General features: G+C 47.2%; 2 protein-coding genes across 22 annotated transcripts in view; one reads left to right on the plus strand and one right to left on the minus strand.

Annotated features, from left to right (window-relative positions):
- The window catches only part of Arhgap10 (Rho GTPase activating protein 10), a 267994-nt gene extending 265434 nt beyond the window's left edge, over positions 1 to 2560 (plus strand). For 15 of the 16 annotated variants that reach the window (XR_015643473.1, XR_015643474.1, XR_015643476.1 and 12 more), the window contains one exon: positions 1901 to 2560. Coding sequence is in view for 11 of the 16 variants with exons in the window: in XM_087595148.1 (XP_087451274.1) it covers positions 1901 to 1989 (89 nt within the window). In the remaining 5 variants the exon portion in view is untranslated. 16 annotated transcript variants of the gene reach the window in all.
- A 5317-nt stretch (positions 2561 to 7877) lies between these two features.
- The window catches only part of Nr3c2 (nuclear receptor subfamily 3, group C, member 2), a 344228-nt gene continuing 336939 nt past the window's right edge, over positions 7878 to 15166 (minus strand). For 4 of the 6 annotated variants that reach the window (NM_013131.3, NM_001395077.2, NM_001429945.1 and 1 more), the window contains 1 exon segment: positions 7878 to 10504. In NM_013131.3, coding sequence (NP_037263.2) covers positions 10349 to 10504 — 156 coding nt within the window. In that variant the 3' untranslated portion in view covers positions 7878 to 10348. 6 annotated transcript variants of the gene reach the window in all.

The raw sequence follows: 15166 nt of genomic DNA on the forward strand, positions 1-15166 counted from the left end.
TCCAGATTCTTAGGTAGGAAGATACAGGTCACCAGGAAACTTACATACAGAAGACTGTCCACAGTAAGTGACAGGAGATAGAGCACTGTGTCTCCTGTGAATGGAAGCACAGCTGCTTTCTGTGTAGCAGATAGTTTCCAGTGTAGGAGACCTCTTGGAACCTTCTGCCAGTTCTTTCTGTTGCCAGAGCAGCTGCGTTGTGGTCCCTGCCAACGCTGTCCCTGCCCTGAGGTGGTAAAGGCATGAGAGAATGAACAGATATCTCTAAAGGCAGCACAGATGAGCCTCAGTGAGCTGTAGGGCCTCAGCTTGAGTGTGCACTCTCCCAGGACATCACATGCTGCAGGTGGCACATCCGGGGAGTGACTTTGCTCTTGAACCCAGGCCTTTCTGCACACAGTGGTTGGCATGGCCAGTACACTATATGGATGAAACCTTTAAAAATAGTGCTCTTAGTAACAAGGTCAAGGTTACTGAGGGGACAAAGGAAGAGAATTGCTGCCTGCTGGGTCGCCTTGCAAGCACACCTTAGATGCATTTGCTCGTTTATTGCACGATTATGTGTGACACCAGGCTGGGTGCCCGGGACCGTGAGTTGCCCGGGAACGTGAATCTTTAGATGAGTGTCCTGCACTCCCGAGTTGTAGTCTTACACTGGCCTGTGAGGCACATGTGCAGAGTGGAGGTTCCTCATCTGGTCTGGATGGGGGCGAAGCCAATGACCGAAGCGTGAGTCCATGCTGCCCAGGCATGGCTGCAGTGTAGAATACGGTGGGCCTAGGGGGCAACCATGTGGAAGCCTTAAAGCTCCTAGGCAGATGGCAGAGTTATCAGAAGGCTGTGGTGATCACAGAATTCACAGTACTTCTCTCAAGGGAGAAAACAAATGGTCCCCTCATTGAGAAGGGCAGTTAGAACGAGCCATCAGTGTTACCCAAATGTGAGTAGGTCAAGAATTGCCCAGTCGCAGTTGGCAGTCAGAAAGCAAGACTGCAGAGCTCAGCATACACGGAAAGGGAAACACTGCTTCACGGGACTGTGTATGTGTGCGCTGCGCTCAGTCTCTAGTGTGAAATAATTCCTTTTGGTTAGGACCCAAAGCTGCCCTTCACAGTTGGTTTCTGGGTTGTTCTGTAGATAAGCACTGTCCCCCAACCCCAGGTAGGTGTCCACTACCCCTGGCCATAATTTGCATTTAAGCTGGGGTCCCTTAAAGTCTTTGGTATTTAATACCAAAATGCTGGTTTGCTAGCTTGAGCCCTGTATCCTTTGCTCTCCAGCCTGGGGCTTGTCATGTGACTATCACAAGTATCTGCTGATACCTATAGTGTGCTCAGATGTGCAAGGCTCAGGCCTGCCTTCAGGAGCTCCTTAACCAGCGTGGGAGTGGGATCAGTGTATGGCTGATGGCTGTCGTGGTTGAAAGGTTGAAGCAGACCTTCCTCAAGAGGAAGCCCGACTGAAGCAGAAGAGTTACCTAGTGAAGAAAAGCATTCTAGACAGCAAGTGAAGTACTGCACGCACCAGGGCCGAGAGTCCCAGTTGGGAGTTCTCCGATAGCGTAGGGAGGGGCTGCTGGAGTGGCAGGAGAGGCCCCTTGCACTGGACCAACAAACTTCCTTTGGTGGGGGTCGGGGGAGGCGTGCCCTGCTCTGTGTCCTACCGAGTTTGTTGAGCAACTCAGAGCACAGTGAACTAGGAGGAGCAAGACTGGAAACAGGGACTAGAGAGGGAAGCTTTGTGATGGCCAGTGCGGGGCAGGAACCTTCGTGGCAGCTTTGCTGTTCAGTGCCCCAGAAGTGACTCTTTTTTGTGGCTGCTTCATGCAATCCCTCGGCATGGTAAGTGTCAGGGGCAAGCATTGGGAGCAGACTTGTAAACGTAGTCTCTTCTTTTTCAGTTCAGACCTCAAGGGAACCCGGATGGCTGGAAGGGACCCTGAACGGCAAGCGAGGGCTGATTCCACAGAATTACGTCAAGCTACTGTAGTCCCTGGCCATGGGGGCTCCTGCTGATCCTAGCACCCCAAGCACCAGCCTGGAAATGGCACCCAAATGCCACGTTTACGCTTAGGATCTTCGGTCACCACAGGCACTCCAGGGCTAGGGAGGGGATGGAACTTGCCACCTAGGACGATGCAGATGTGGGTGTAAGCAGAGCGTGGCCCTCGTTGGTGGAGAGGATGCTCACCTAACAGGCACTGGGGATTGTGATCTTTAATTCTCCAGCCCGTGGGACAGAGAGGGCAGTCCTCATTGGCGACCTCGATGTCCACACACCTGCTGTTGGGTTTTCAGGGGGGGCTGTGCTATTTTCAAATGTCCGGAGCACATGTGACCTTGTGGGTGCCGGGGGCTTGGTCCCAACCTGGAGGGAAGCAGAGAGAAGCTCTTCCAAGCCTGTGCCTTCCTGCCTGCCTCTCCTGGCCCCCAGGGCCTGCTCACTGGCAGCTGCATGTGCTTCAACAGCCTTTTCCAGGTGCTCACCGGAGTGCTGTTTGCCCTATGTCACCTCACTGCCACAAGGCCCCTCTGTACATGAAATAAAATGTAATTTACTATCTGGTGTGTCCAGCCTAATGCGGGGAGTGAATCACCTCAGTGGTGATTCACAGTTTGACAGTCATGGTCAGCAGACCATGATGTTAGCCCTTTAGAACCCTGTGATTTACAGCAGGAAAGATGGTGGGCCTTTCTGAGACGCAATCCCAGCATTCATGTGGTGCTTACAAAGGCCTTTCCCTCAAGAGACAGTGGGATGGGATCCAGTCTGTGGCAGTGTATAGGTGAGCTACAGCCATGCTGATGGCCAGCTCTCCTGACCCACCTCTTTGGACAGATCTCTCTCAGACTATCCAATATGGCCTTGATTCCCAGGCTCAGCATTAACTTTGCCCATCTCCATGAAGCTGGACTTTGGGAAGGGTAGGCTGACTGCCGTCCCAATATGAGGTGCTTTCTCTTCCCCAGTCTCCTCGGCCCCAAGTACAACTCCAGGCCCAGGCATTGTGGGGAAAACCAGCTGGTTCCCTGCAGGAAGTTCAGTGTTTGTGGCCTTGGGACTGTGAAGGGAGTTCTGCATCAGCAGAAGCTGCTGGAGTTAGGCGTTGACATCTAACCCATGTGAGGTTCCTGACCCTGTCTGAATTTTCTCCTAAGGAGTTATCAAAAGAAGGATGTTGTATGGCCTCCCCTGACTGACTCTGGAGCCTGCTGCTTTGTTGGTTAACATCTATGGAGTCACCTTACAGGGCTCTTGTGTAAGGGCATCGAGTTTGGAGTTGCTAAATTTTGATCTGGAATGTTCCCCAAAGGCCCTTGGGTTAAAGCACTTGCTCCAGCTTCTGTTGCTGTTTGAAGGGGGGTAGAAAGTTTAAAAAGGGACCCTTGTAGGAGGTTCTGGGTCATTGGTTGTACCTATCAGAGGGCTTGTAGGACACTGGTCTCTTCTTTTCTCTTTTGTGTCTGTTGAACAGCTTAATCTGCCATAGGCTTCTTGTCACATTCTGCCCCAGGTCTAAAGCTCATCCATTATGAAATGCCACCTCTAAGACAGTGAGCCAAAATAAACCTTTGCAAGTTGATCGCTGGGTATTTTGTTAAAGTCACAGGAATCTGAATAGCAGGAGTCACATGAAGATGAGAGGGATGTGATTTTTAGAAGTGTGTATTCTGTAAAAAAGAGTAAGGACTATTTCTTTACAGAGTAAGTTTAAATATCAAACCACAGGTTCCGGGGGAAGAATGGAGATAGGGCCTGCACAGTCTGGCCTTGGAGGAAGGTGCCCTGTGTTGTGGGCTATCATTACCTGGTGTGGCTCAGTGAAATGCTGGTAGGGAAGGTGTGAATCTGGGCAGGTCTGGAGGCTCAGCGTCAAGACTTGCTGGCATGCATTGCCTCTCAGTGGTATCACCAAAGCCAACACTAGATGCAGCTCATGTTTGCTGGTTTGAGGAAGCGTTCCTTTTGTACACCTCCCTCTGTGCCTCAGCATTTGATGGTGTTCATCACTACAGCCTGCCTATCTCTCTGCTTTTACCCTTGCTTCCTAAAAGGAAAACCAAAGCATGAAGCTAAAGTGTGCAACAGCAAGGTGGCTGTGACAGGACTGTTGGTCCCTTGGTCACGACTGCTTGCACTTTTGCTGTCAGTGTCTTCTGTGTGCCATGGGATACATGTGGCTGAATAGGTTTCCCATGGCCCAAGAGCTGGCAGACCTGTGTTTATCTAGAGGAAAGCAGGGTAGTGTCTGAGGAAAGTCAAGGCTGTTTCTACCAGAATATGGCCTGGGAGCAATTTGGCTCAACTTGCCATCACCATAGGGCAGAGCAGAGAGCTTAGCCCTGGGCAGGGCCCAAAATCTACACAGTAATGGGAGTAGGGGTGTTTGGTTACACCTGGCGATCATTCCAGTGTTTTGCAAGACGGGTGTGGCTAATCCTGGGAAGGTCTCCAAGAGGCTTCTGGCCTGTGCACTTCACTCAGGACTCGACACCGGCTGCAACTCTCACCTCCAGCAGGACCAGATCTTCAGCCTTATTTGGTACAGAGGCCCTGCAGGAGTCCTTATGCTTGCTTGGGTTTCCATCTGTGAAATGGTGAAATCAGGTGCCATGGGAACTTCAGCAAACATGTAGCGCCTCTGAGGGTGCACAGCAGGAGAGACTGGTGAACGGAGATGAGGAAGAGGAAGTCTCTGGTGGCCTTCCAGCTCTTAGCCATTGCTGCTGTTTGGATCTTCTGCCAAAGTTCTACGTGTTAAAGGTTGGTCCCCAGCTGAGGGCCCTACTGGGAAGTGATGGACCCTTTGACAAGTGGCACTTACTCAGCCTGGGCGAGCACTAAAGGACCAGACCCCTTCATCTCTGTCTGCTTCCCGGATGTCATGGAATAAGCAGCTTTGTTTTGCATCGTGCCGTCTGCTGTGATGTCACCCCCTTTCCCTGGCCTCCAGACAAGAGTTGGCCAATCACAGACTGAGACTTAGGAACCTCTAAGTTTAAAAACCTCTTTCAAATATTGACCATATCAAATACCCCGTCAACAAGGACAGCATAAATACACAAGCTCCTCTCTGCCATCTCATCTTGAAGGCCATTCATGGCCTGTTCTTCAGCCATCAGTCTGACCTCTTCCCGAGGTCTCTCTGCCTCTCCAGTCCCAGCTTATGCCATTTCCCACCCACCTCATACTGAACGTACTCTCATCCTTGACTTCCCAAGTCTCTCAGAGCTAGGCTCTGGCTCCTCTGGCTCTTGAGCCATACAGCTTCTCCATCCCTGTCTGAGGATCCTATTGCAGGGGTGTCCCCAGACAACTTACCTCCCCACCACAACACCCCCCCCCCCAACCCCTCAAGTGTCAGATAACATGACTGTCAATTGCTTTTCCTTGGCTTACTGAGCAATAATTTACTGCTGCCACCTTTGGGTAGCGCAGCTCATTCTCCCATGGCTAAGTGTCTCAGTTCACCTGCTAGAAGAATATGCTCGACTTTCTCTATCCAAAGACAAACTGAGCTGCTGACCCTCTATCTGGCAGGAGACCTGCATATTGAACTTGGACGGTGGATGTACATGGGACAGCCCAGGGCTACATATTGGGGTCTGGATTTCTTCCTTGGAGAATTAGTTGCTGTGAAAAATGTTGCTTGGTGGCATGGGAACAGCTCCCCCGGACCCACCTGAATCTGGCTCATGAGGGCATGAATAGCACTCCCTAAAGCCACAGAAAGAGGTTTTGTTGAACTGGGAGAGAGTTGGAAATCAGTCTCAGTGACACACATTGTGCAGTGACTGAATGACTAAGTGTTCCAGTGGTGGCAGCCATTTACTGGAGCCATGCGTGTGGGATGTGGAAGGCAACCTTGTGAAGGAAAAAGCGGGATGAAGAGTGAGGGGCCTCAGGCTGCTGCAACTCCAAGGAGAGTCCTGATCTGCCATACAAGGCATTGGTCTGACATGGCTCCCGGAACACCAGTGAGACAGCCAAGAGGAACCCAGGCCAGGGCCATGGCTGCTTCCCCTATCTTCATGGACATCCTCACAGGTGATGCTTCCCTGCTCCTCCTGAGTTACCTCATCAGGCAGGGCTTTCATTAGAGAACGGTGATGATGTGTTGATAAATGATTGGCCGGGAATTTAGGGGCTTGGGATTGCCTCAAGCACTGTCTGTAAGCTTATGCACTGGGTATAAACTCAGATCTGCACCCCGATGCTCGTCTCCAGAGTCTGATTTCCTGGGATTCATCGTGTGACTCCATCCCCTCTCACCCCCATCCTGATCCTGCACCCACAACCATGTTCACGAGTCCTCCCAGTTGGACTGTGGACTTGGGCTGGAATTCGGTTTCGTCAGTCGGGGAGAAACAAGTCTGAAGGGTTAAGAGAAGCATCAGGCCTTTCTATAACATCCTGTAGCTTGTGCTGGACGGTGAGAGGTCACATGCGGCAAAGTTATGGACCAACAGCTGCAGGCTGACCACAAACACATGAACCAGCTAAGTCTGGTCCTAACCAGTGGTCCCTTGGAGCCCGTTCCCAGGCTGGAGAGAGAGGGAAGAGGCAATGCCCTGGTCTGTCATGCTGTAGTTCTGGCGTGTGTCTTACTTGGCCTGTGACAAACGTCAGGGACCTAGCTTGGTACGCTTGTATGTAATGCTGTTGAGGAAACCACTGTTATTTTCAGTAAAGCAGCTGCTCTAAGAACTGGGGAGCTTGAGAAGAAAGTCTCAGACGCACCTGTAATCATCTTACTTTGCAAACACTGGCGTTGCTCATCAAAAGGCATGCTAGTACTTTTGTTTCTTTTCTTTTTGTGAGAAAATGTCTCCTGCCTTTGGGGCTTTCAACATACACAAGCAGTAAGCCCCTTACTCTGTCTGTGATGCACGGCCCAGTTTTTAATGCATGGCAGACATTAGTAGCTAGCTGTTCTGGAAGTTCTCACCTAGTGGTTCACAGAGGAGACTTGAATTCGTTTGGCTTGAAAATTGCTTTGTGAAATTCTTAAAAGGCACTCAACTCACGATAAAGCCTCCTCAGTTCTGAAGGCCGCCTGCTTGTGGGTAGGACCTCTCAGCAGACATGCACATCAGAATGACTTTTGTTTCAAATTGGAGGCTATGAGAAGCTTTCTTTAAATTTTTGCGTACAGATTTGTTTTTACCTACCGATGTTTTGTTCAGCTTGCGTGACCATTTACATGGGTGCACACACAGAATACAGCTTTTCCCAGGGTTGTGGTCAGTGGCCACACTATGTGTTCCAGAATTTTATCTGTTGTGCAATGTTGAATTTGTCTACCACACGGGCGCATCTTTCTGAAAGCCAGTCAACATACACCCATCAAATGACATGTTGCCCGCAATTTATCTGGGAGGGAATGTTTCCTGTTTGAAAATGAACTAATAATTGCATTTTTGTTGTCCATGTTCATGAGAGCCAAGGGGACAGTCCCATAAAGAGTGGGTAGCCATCAGGGCTTGCAGGTACCTGAGGGAGAAAGCAAGAGCATGCAGAGGAAGACCTCTAAGTTCAGGTGGCATGGTGGTCTTCTTAATTGAGTCTCAAAGTCTTGTGGGTGTAGATACCCATGAGGCCATTCGGATGTATGCATGCATGTGGCTGCTGTGTGTGCACATGGCTACACAGCAGCCAATAGTGTAGCACTGTTATGGGACGAGCAGAGTGAACTGGATAGTAGCCACAGAATCATCATGACTGACCATGTGGCAGCCAATAGGGCTCTTTCTAGCCTCAGACAAAACTCCGTGGTTCCAGGGTTGGCTGCAGGCAGAAGTGCACAGGATCTGAATGTACAAAGGCATAAAGTCCCGGTGTACCTCTAGGCGTCCGAATGAACTGTTTCCAGAACAACAGGTGATTAAAGTAAAGGATTTATTGTAATCTGTTTACAATCCTTTGCAAAGACAGACATGTTTTTGCATAAAGATATAAATTGCTTCATTTTAAACTAATTTAGTGTTATAATTATTTGAAGGAGTTTTGGTGAATTATGAATTGTACCAAACCAAGATTTTTAAGAGCAATATGGTACAAAAATAAGAGCAGACAGTTTGGCCCGGGACAGGCATTCAACAGTGAATTTAGAGAATATGGCTTTGCTGTTTAGTTAAGCAGAGTTACCCGGAGACACATGAGGAGCCAGTAACTTCATTAATACAAAAAGCTAATGTAGACCTTCTCCACCTCAATCCTGGCTAAGATGGAAATCCAGTTTCACAGCGTTAACTCAGCCCCTTTCCCCCAGAAACACCTCGTCTGCATGCTGTATGTGTTTATCGCCTTCGAAGTATGGTTTTCATATTGCTGTGCGTGTAAGTTGACTGTGTTTAAAGATCTGCCTATAAATTAAATCCTTGAAGTTGCAAATGATGTAAGAAAGCCCCCACCCTTTGAGTTCAGCGTCCCTGGGTCTCCCCTTGCAGAAGGCAGGCGTCGTTTGAGAGACACGGTAATGTTGCCTGCATGGTGAACCCTGTGGGAAACCGCTGACCCACTCAAGCCTTGCCCCAGCCTTCTGCGTCAGCTTTTAGGTTTTGGGAATTCGTGATGAGAGTCATCACCATGTTTGAAAGATTAATTTGGCCTCTATTCAGAGATCATTTAGTGCAATCATACCGAAGTTCCCCAGAGATACACATGTCTGTGATTTGGGGCAAGAAAAAAGCCATAAATCGCATCAGTATTGGACAGATTAATGAATTAAAATTTTAGTGCCACTGTCTTGCTTACATGATTCGTAGTGTTTTTGTGGTTTTTTTCCTCCAAAACTGTTTATGTATAAAATTTTCATTTTTAAAACCTACCTTTAAAAAATCTAAAAACCTTCTAGTGATCTGTGGGTCTCCACGCCATTCTGTCTGACTCATACCCAGATGAGTTGCCTGTACCTCCTGCCATATTTGCTGTCCCCATGACCGGCTCCAGGAGTGAAGGACCCTGTCCAAGGCTAGAGGCGGCTTTCTGATCTTTGACAGGTGTGGAGGGTGCATGGAATATTTTCCCCAAGAGGAGAAAATCAGATTTTCTGGAAATGGGAGAATTGTGCTCTCTGGGCCATGTTTCCAGTCTCCCTTTCTGAGAGAGCAGGCTCTGCTTCTTATGACAGAGGGGGGAGGACAGCACTCTCAGGACCAGTGGTTCCTGTCACCTGCCAGGAGCTGCAGACACTGCAGCAGCATCCCGGATGGAAGCGGGAAGAAGCAGAAGCCAGAGCTGCGCACTAGAGTCTCACGAACACTTCCCACGCGGGAGACCAAGAACAAAACAAATAGTACTGAAAAAGTAGAAAGGCTTAGAGACAACCGAAGAGGTCTAAGTGTGGTTATTTACAACAGACTGTAAAATGGTAAATTAGATATGAAGCTAAAAAAAGGCACAGCTTTGTCTCTCTTAAATACACTGTAAACGGTCAGTACGCATGCAGAGCATCTCACGTTACAAAAGAAAATTTTACCTTGTTTAGACAAAGATAGTACTTAAATAGTCTCCAGCAAAATAGAATTCTTTCAAAAATACTTTCCCATTCAACCTATTAACCATTAAAGACTTTTTTCTAATGTGTTTCATTTACAAAAGCTCCTTACACCTTGTTTCAGGTCCTTCACAATTTATACATACAGTAATATACAGCACAGCAAAAAGACTGCAAAAAATTATTTGTAAAGCCAACACAATAGATACTAGAAATTTGAAACCAAGGCATTTAACATCTTATCCATTCTAATTAAATAATAAATGGACACTAACGAGTGCGTATGCCAGCGATGCAGAAAAAACGTGCCCGGTAGGCCACAGTTCCACGCCACGTGTTCTGTTATTACATACCAGGGATCTGTATGCATTTTGTGTATGTGTTTGTGTGTTTTTAAATAACAAAAGAATAGTAATGCCCCATATTGACTAGACGTTTTTATGTGCAAACCAAGGGTAAGCTTTAAAAAGTTCTCTAGTCCTTTGAACCCTTTGAAAACAAGCGAGAGATACCAGAAACCACATGGCATAGTTAAAACTTCCACCTGTTAAAATATCAAAATCAGAGTTATTGACTAGATATGGCTTTTCATCCAGAGGAACGGGAACATGTTTTCTAAGCGCTGGGAGTGGAGAGGGAAGAGTCCTTTAGCCAGCTCAGGCCTTGCCAAATCCACGTCTCATGGCTTTCCCGGCTCCAGACCCTTGACGTGATTTTTAAACTTGAGAAACTGCCGACCAACTGTCAATCAGCCATCACATGTTAAAAATGTGATTTCTTGGGTCCTTCGTAGGCATAGAACCACGTGGGGAAACTTAAGGCGAAGTTCTTCCTGGCCGGTATCTCCCGTCACTTTCTGTGAAAGTAAAGGGGTTTGGCATTCCCAGACTCCACCTTTGGCAGCTGGTCGGTGATGATCTCCACCAGCATGGCGGGAAACTCCACCTTCAGAGCCTGGGATTCTCGGAAGGTGTAGAAGCAGAATTCTAGCAGGTCACTCACGAGCTGCAACACACAGACACAGTGGGTTTGACACAGGGCCTCGTCGACAGATCCCTGACTCCTCCATAGCCTAACCCTGAAGCAACCGTGGGAGCCATGCCAGGAAACCCTGGTGTCACAGTCTAATCACGTTAGAACGAAGAAGTATGTACCTGTCACATGTCATCCTGTATCTTCATGCTAAACAAATTCAGCCATGGATTACAACTGCCTAACAGGAGATGCATTTCCAAGGCATGTGGGACAGACATGGAGTTAGCAGTGCCTGGGTTGCAGAATGGCCCCTTCACCAGTTCTCCTTTGCAGGCTGTGAATGGGCTGGGTCTGGGATGTAAGTACTCATGTGTGCAGGCACTGGGCCCATGCATGCAGAAACACCCGTAGAGGCAGTCTTGCTGGAGGTACAGTGTCTCTATGGCTGGCCAGTGGGTCTGAAGTAACCACCACTTGAAGAAAGGCTGAGGCTTCTCAGCTACACTCCATTTCTGGCTGATTTTGGAAAATAAAAGCCTTGAGTTACGGGTTGTGTGTGGTTCCATCCCCAGGACTCTCCTTCGGGGCATGAACCACTCCCGTTAGGTAAGTTAAGAAAAGACACAAATATGTTACAGCATTAGTGTGCTAAAGTCTAAAGAACTTGGATGAAGAAAGGAGTGTAGTGCCAGCATCCTAGCTGGTCAGACAGAAGATGAAATGCAGAACTGGAAGGCAGATCCTCTCTCACATCGCAGTTGAAAAGGGAGTGAAGGGCTTTGTTAACACCCAGGAGACTGTTAACTTAGATACTTAGCTCCAGAACAAACTCAAGAGGAAGAAACCACATGAAACATACACAGCTACACAACTGCTCACAACTCCCAGGCTTGGGTCATGCACGCACCTCTGGGAAATAAATACGATCAAACTGAAAGGAAAAAGAGGGGTGGAGTCAGAGAGATGTGCGGAAGAGCTGCCTTCAAAATGGCTGAACAGTGGTGCGCCACACTAGCTGCTTGTCTTCCCCACAGAAGGATCAAAGTATCCATTGCGCAGCAGGGCGAGTGACCGTGGGAGAACATGAAGCTTTGAGAGGTTCAGAGATCTGGGAGGATGGCACAGAAAGAGAAGCAGAATCTCTGCACACTGTGGACCCTCACTGGAGCATGGGCAGTCGCTTCTCTGTGCTGCGTGCTTGTGGGGGCTGTCCCAGCAAACCTCATCAGGGTGAGACTTGTAATCCCAGCGACTCACACTGCACTCCTCTGATGGGCCTGGTAGGAAGTAACCGAAACTCCTCCCAGTAATGTTGCTTTGGAAAATGAATTTACTCCACTCACTGTAACCCAGTTACAGGCAGCAGCCATCTTAAAGTGAGGCCTACTCTGAATATAGACTGCTCTCATGGTCCTAAGCCACTGCATGGAATCGTCTGAGGCCCTAAACCTGGCTAAGCAAAGTGACTCAGGTCTTTCCCAGTGTTGTGACACAGGAACGGATGGCATTGTCCTCAAGAACAGCTTTTACCTTTGGTACCCAGTTGAGGACTTTATGCAACACCAGGAATGAAGACAGATGCCAGTGTGGTTCCTGCTGCCACCCCCCTCCCCATCATGGTTCCCTCTGTCCTTGATGGGGCCTGTTCTTCTCCTTGGTTCCTGATGTTGTCCCTCGAGTGAAACAAGGAAACTACTACTGTCAAAGTACAAATCTCACTAAAATGGCCAATCCACAAAACAGGAACTGAAGAGGGTCAGACATCAATACAGTAATCCATTAAATTAGAATGAAAACAGACTAATTAAAAGGAGCTGGTGAACAGATTAAAAACAAGAAGATAATGACTACCAGAAGCTCACTTTGCAAGCAAAGACACAGACTGAAGATGTCAGAAAAGGAGACTCTAAAACACACTAAAGATCCAGAGCAGCAGAAACTTGTAATAAAATATTCCAAATAAGCCAAAGGGAGAAGAAAAAAATACAGAGATCCAAAGCACATCCACAACTGATATGCATTTTATAAAAGGTTTACAATGGGAAAATACTTCTCTAATAAATGCTGTGGGGAAGGCTGGAGGATCTTATCCCTCCAGTGAACAAAAGTCCAATCAACATGGGAAGTGCCTACATGTAGTACCTAAAATCCTAAAGCTACAGAAGGAAACCTGAAGGAAAGAGTGCCGAACATGGGCTGCAGACAGCAACTTTCTCATTAGGAATCCAAGCAGAGAAACAAAAGCAAACACTGGTGAGTAAGGGTCATCTCAAACTAAAATACTCAGTACAGAGAAACACTCTACAGAACGAAGGACAGACTATAGTGTGGAGAAAATGCTGACGCATTATTCACCTAACTGAGGGTTAATATCCAGAGTACTTAAAAAACAACCGCAGGGGGTTGGGGATTTAGCTCAGTGGTAGAGCGCTTGCCTAGCAATCGCGCAAGGCCCTGGGTTCGATCCCCAGCTCCGAAAAAAAGAAAAGAAAAGAAAAGAAAAAAAACAACCTCAGAACTGATGGAACCACAGAACAAGTGATCCGATTAAAAGCTGTGTAGGGGTCTGTATGAATACATCTCCAAAAGAGTGGCCAAAAAATAGATAGAAAACCAAAGAAACCAAAAAACAAAGCAAAACCAAAACAATCAATCGAACAACAAAAACAACCTATACTCACTAGCCACCCGGGGTGTGCAAGTCCCTACCACAGTGACATCAGTTCTCCAGGCGTAGAATGGCTACTGTGAAAAACAGCTGACAAAAAAGCAGGAAACGCATGCGCTGTTAAGGGAAGTTTAAATTAGTACATGCATTATGAAGAAAAGCATGGCCGCTCTTTTAAAAAAGTTGTCTACCATGTGATCCAGTTAACTTATGGAAAGTAAAAATCAGCATGTTAGAGAGAGAACACCATGCTTATTGTGATGCTGTTCACAGTGGCCAAGATAGGAAGATAGGGGATCAAGCTGCCTGCTCGTCAGCATGTGATGGGGTGAGGGGTAAAGGAAGTGCGGCGGGTCCACTCAGGAGGTGGTGCTGCTCTGCCCGTGGACAAGGAAAGCCCTATCTGTAGTAAAGGGAATGGAACTGGATGACACATTCAGTGGAATGAACCGGACGGACGCAAAAGGACAAACATTCTGTCATTTCAATTTCAAAAGCTTGAACTGTAAATAGAATATCGATTGCTAGATGCTGGAGAAGGGAGTGGGTAAAGTGTGGTTGATCAGTGCTTGTATAGAAACACCACACAAAGCTTAAGACAGAAAACGAGAAAGACGCTTGTGAGGGAATCTGAGAGATGGAGTGTTTGAAAGAAACCTTGCAAATTAGAAAAAAAAAATGCAACGATGTATTTAAAGTCCTAAAAGAAAAAAAGCTGCCAATATTATACCCAGAAAAACTACTATTAAGAAATGAGACAGAAATATTTTTTCAACACACAAAACACTGAGGCACTGTCACCACCAGAGTACTGGAGTTACCCTCCAGGGAATGCCTGTGGGGGCTATAGTAGGAGCTAAACCTTGATAACCACCATGGTGAAGGAATACGAAAAGGCCAAGGCTATATACCACAGCAGTCGCCACAGAAAGACAAGTGTAGTAAGGGTTGTTTACGTAAGAACGCATGAAGATGAGCAGCTGAGGACAGACAAAAGGTTCACTCGGACATGGGAAAAAGGAACACAATCCCAGGTGTGCGTTGTCAGTTATCAACAATAATCTGGAATGTACATGCCTGAAGTCCTCCAACTGACACATGTCCATTGAGTGAGTTTGGCAAAGGAGAAAATGACTTCATTGGAAAGTAGGTACCCAGACCGGAAGTAAAGGAACCGGAAGAGATGGACCATACCAACAGAGAACTGAAGCCAGGTAGGTAGGTAGGTAGAGAGATGGATGGATGGATGGACGGACAGATGGATGGAAGAGCAGATAGACGGATGAACAGATAGAACGAACCAGTCAGAAAGTCTTTTAAAATTTTTAAAAAATGTTAAAGGATGAATCTGGGGACATGGCTCAGTGGGTAAGAACACTTACTGAGCAAGCATGAAGGCATGAGTTCAAATCACTGCCTACAACCTTGTGTGTGGCCACACGCATTCCTGTAACCCCAGAGCTGTCAGAGGTAGAGATATAGGATTACTGTGGCTTGCTGGCTCTGGCCTACCTCATTCAGTCAGAGACCTGTCTGAAGTGGGAAAGGCTAAAAGTAATAGAACAGGACAACTGATCTTCTTTAGCTTCTGCATACATACACACACACGCGCGCGTGTGCACACACACACACACACACACACACACACACGGCCAAAGAGAAGTGAATAAAGTCCCTATATAATGATAAAGCAATGAAAGAGGGATCAACACAGTTTTAGGAGATAACATTTATATAAATACAGGTAACCAAATTAGAACACAAAATTACATAAAAGCCAACATTATTTAATAAAAATATGGGATACAAACTAATAAAATAATAAGATCTGGGGCCCTCAAACCCAACCTTCATCATTAGACTATCCAAATTTAAAAAATTAAAAAGAAATCTTTCAATTAAACTATATTGTAGGCCACTAAGACATCCCCAGAACGTTCCTACAACAGCTGCAGAACACATCTTCTCAGCATGTGTGCAGGACATTTTCTATTACTATGACAGACTATTCTAGGCTATGAAAA

The sequence above is a fragment of the Rattus norvegicus genome, chromosome 19 (assembly GCF_021556685.1).
Source record: "Rattus norvegicus strain SHRSP/BbbUtx chromosome 19, alternate assembly SHRSP_T2T, whole genome shotgun sequence".
Classification (NCBI taxonomy): domain Eukaryota; kingdom Metazoa; phylum Chordata; class Mammalia; order Rodentia; family Muridae; genus Rattus; species Rattus norvegicus.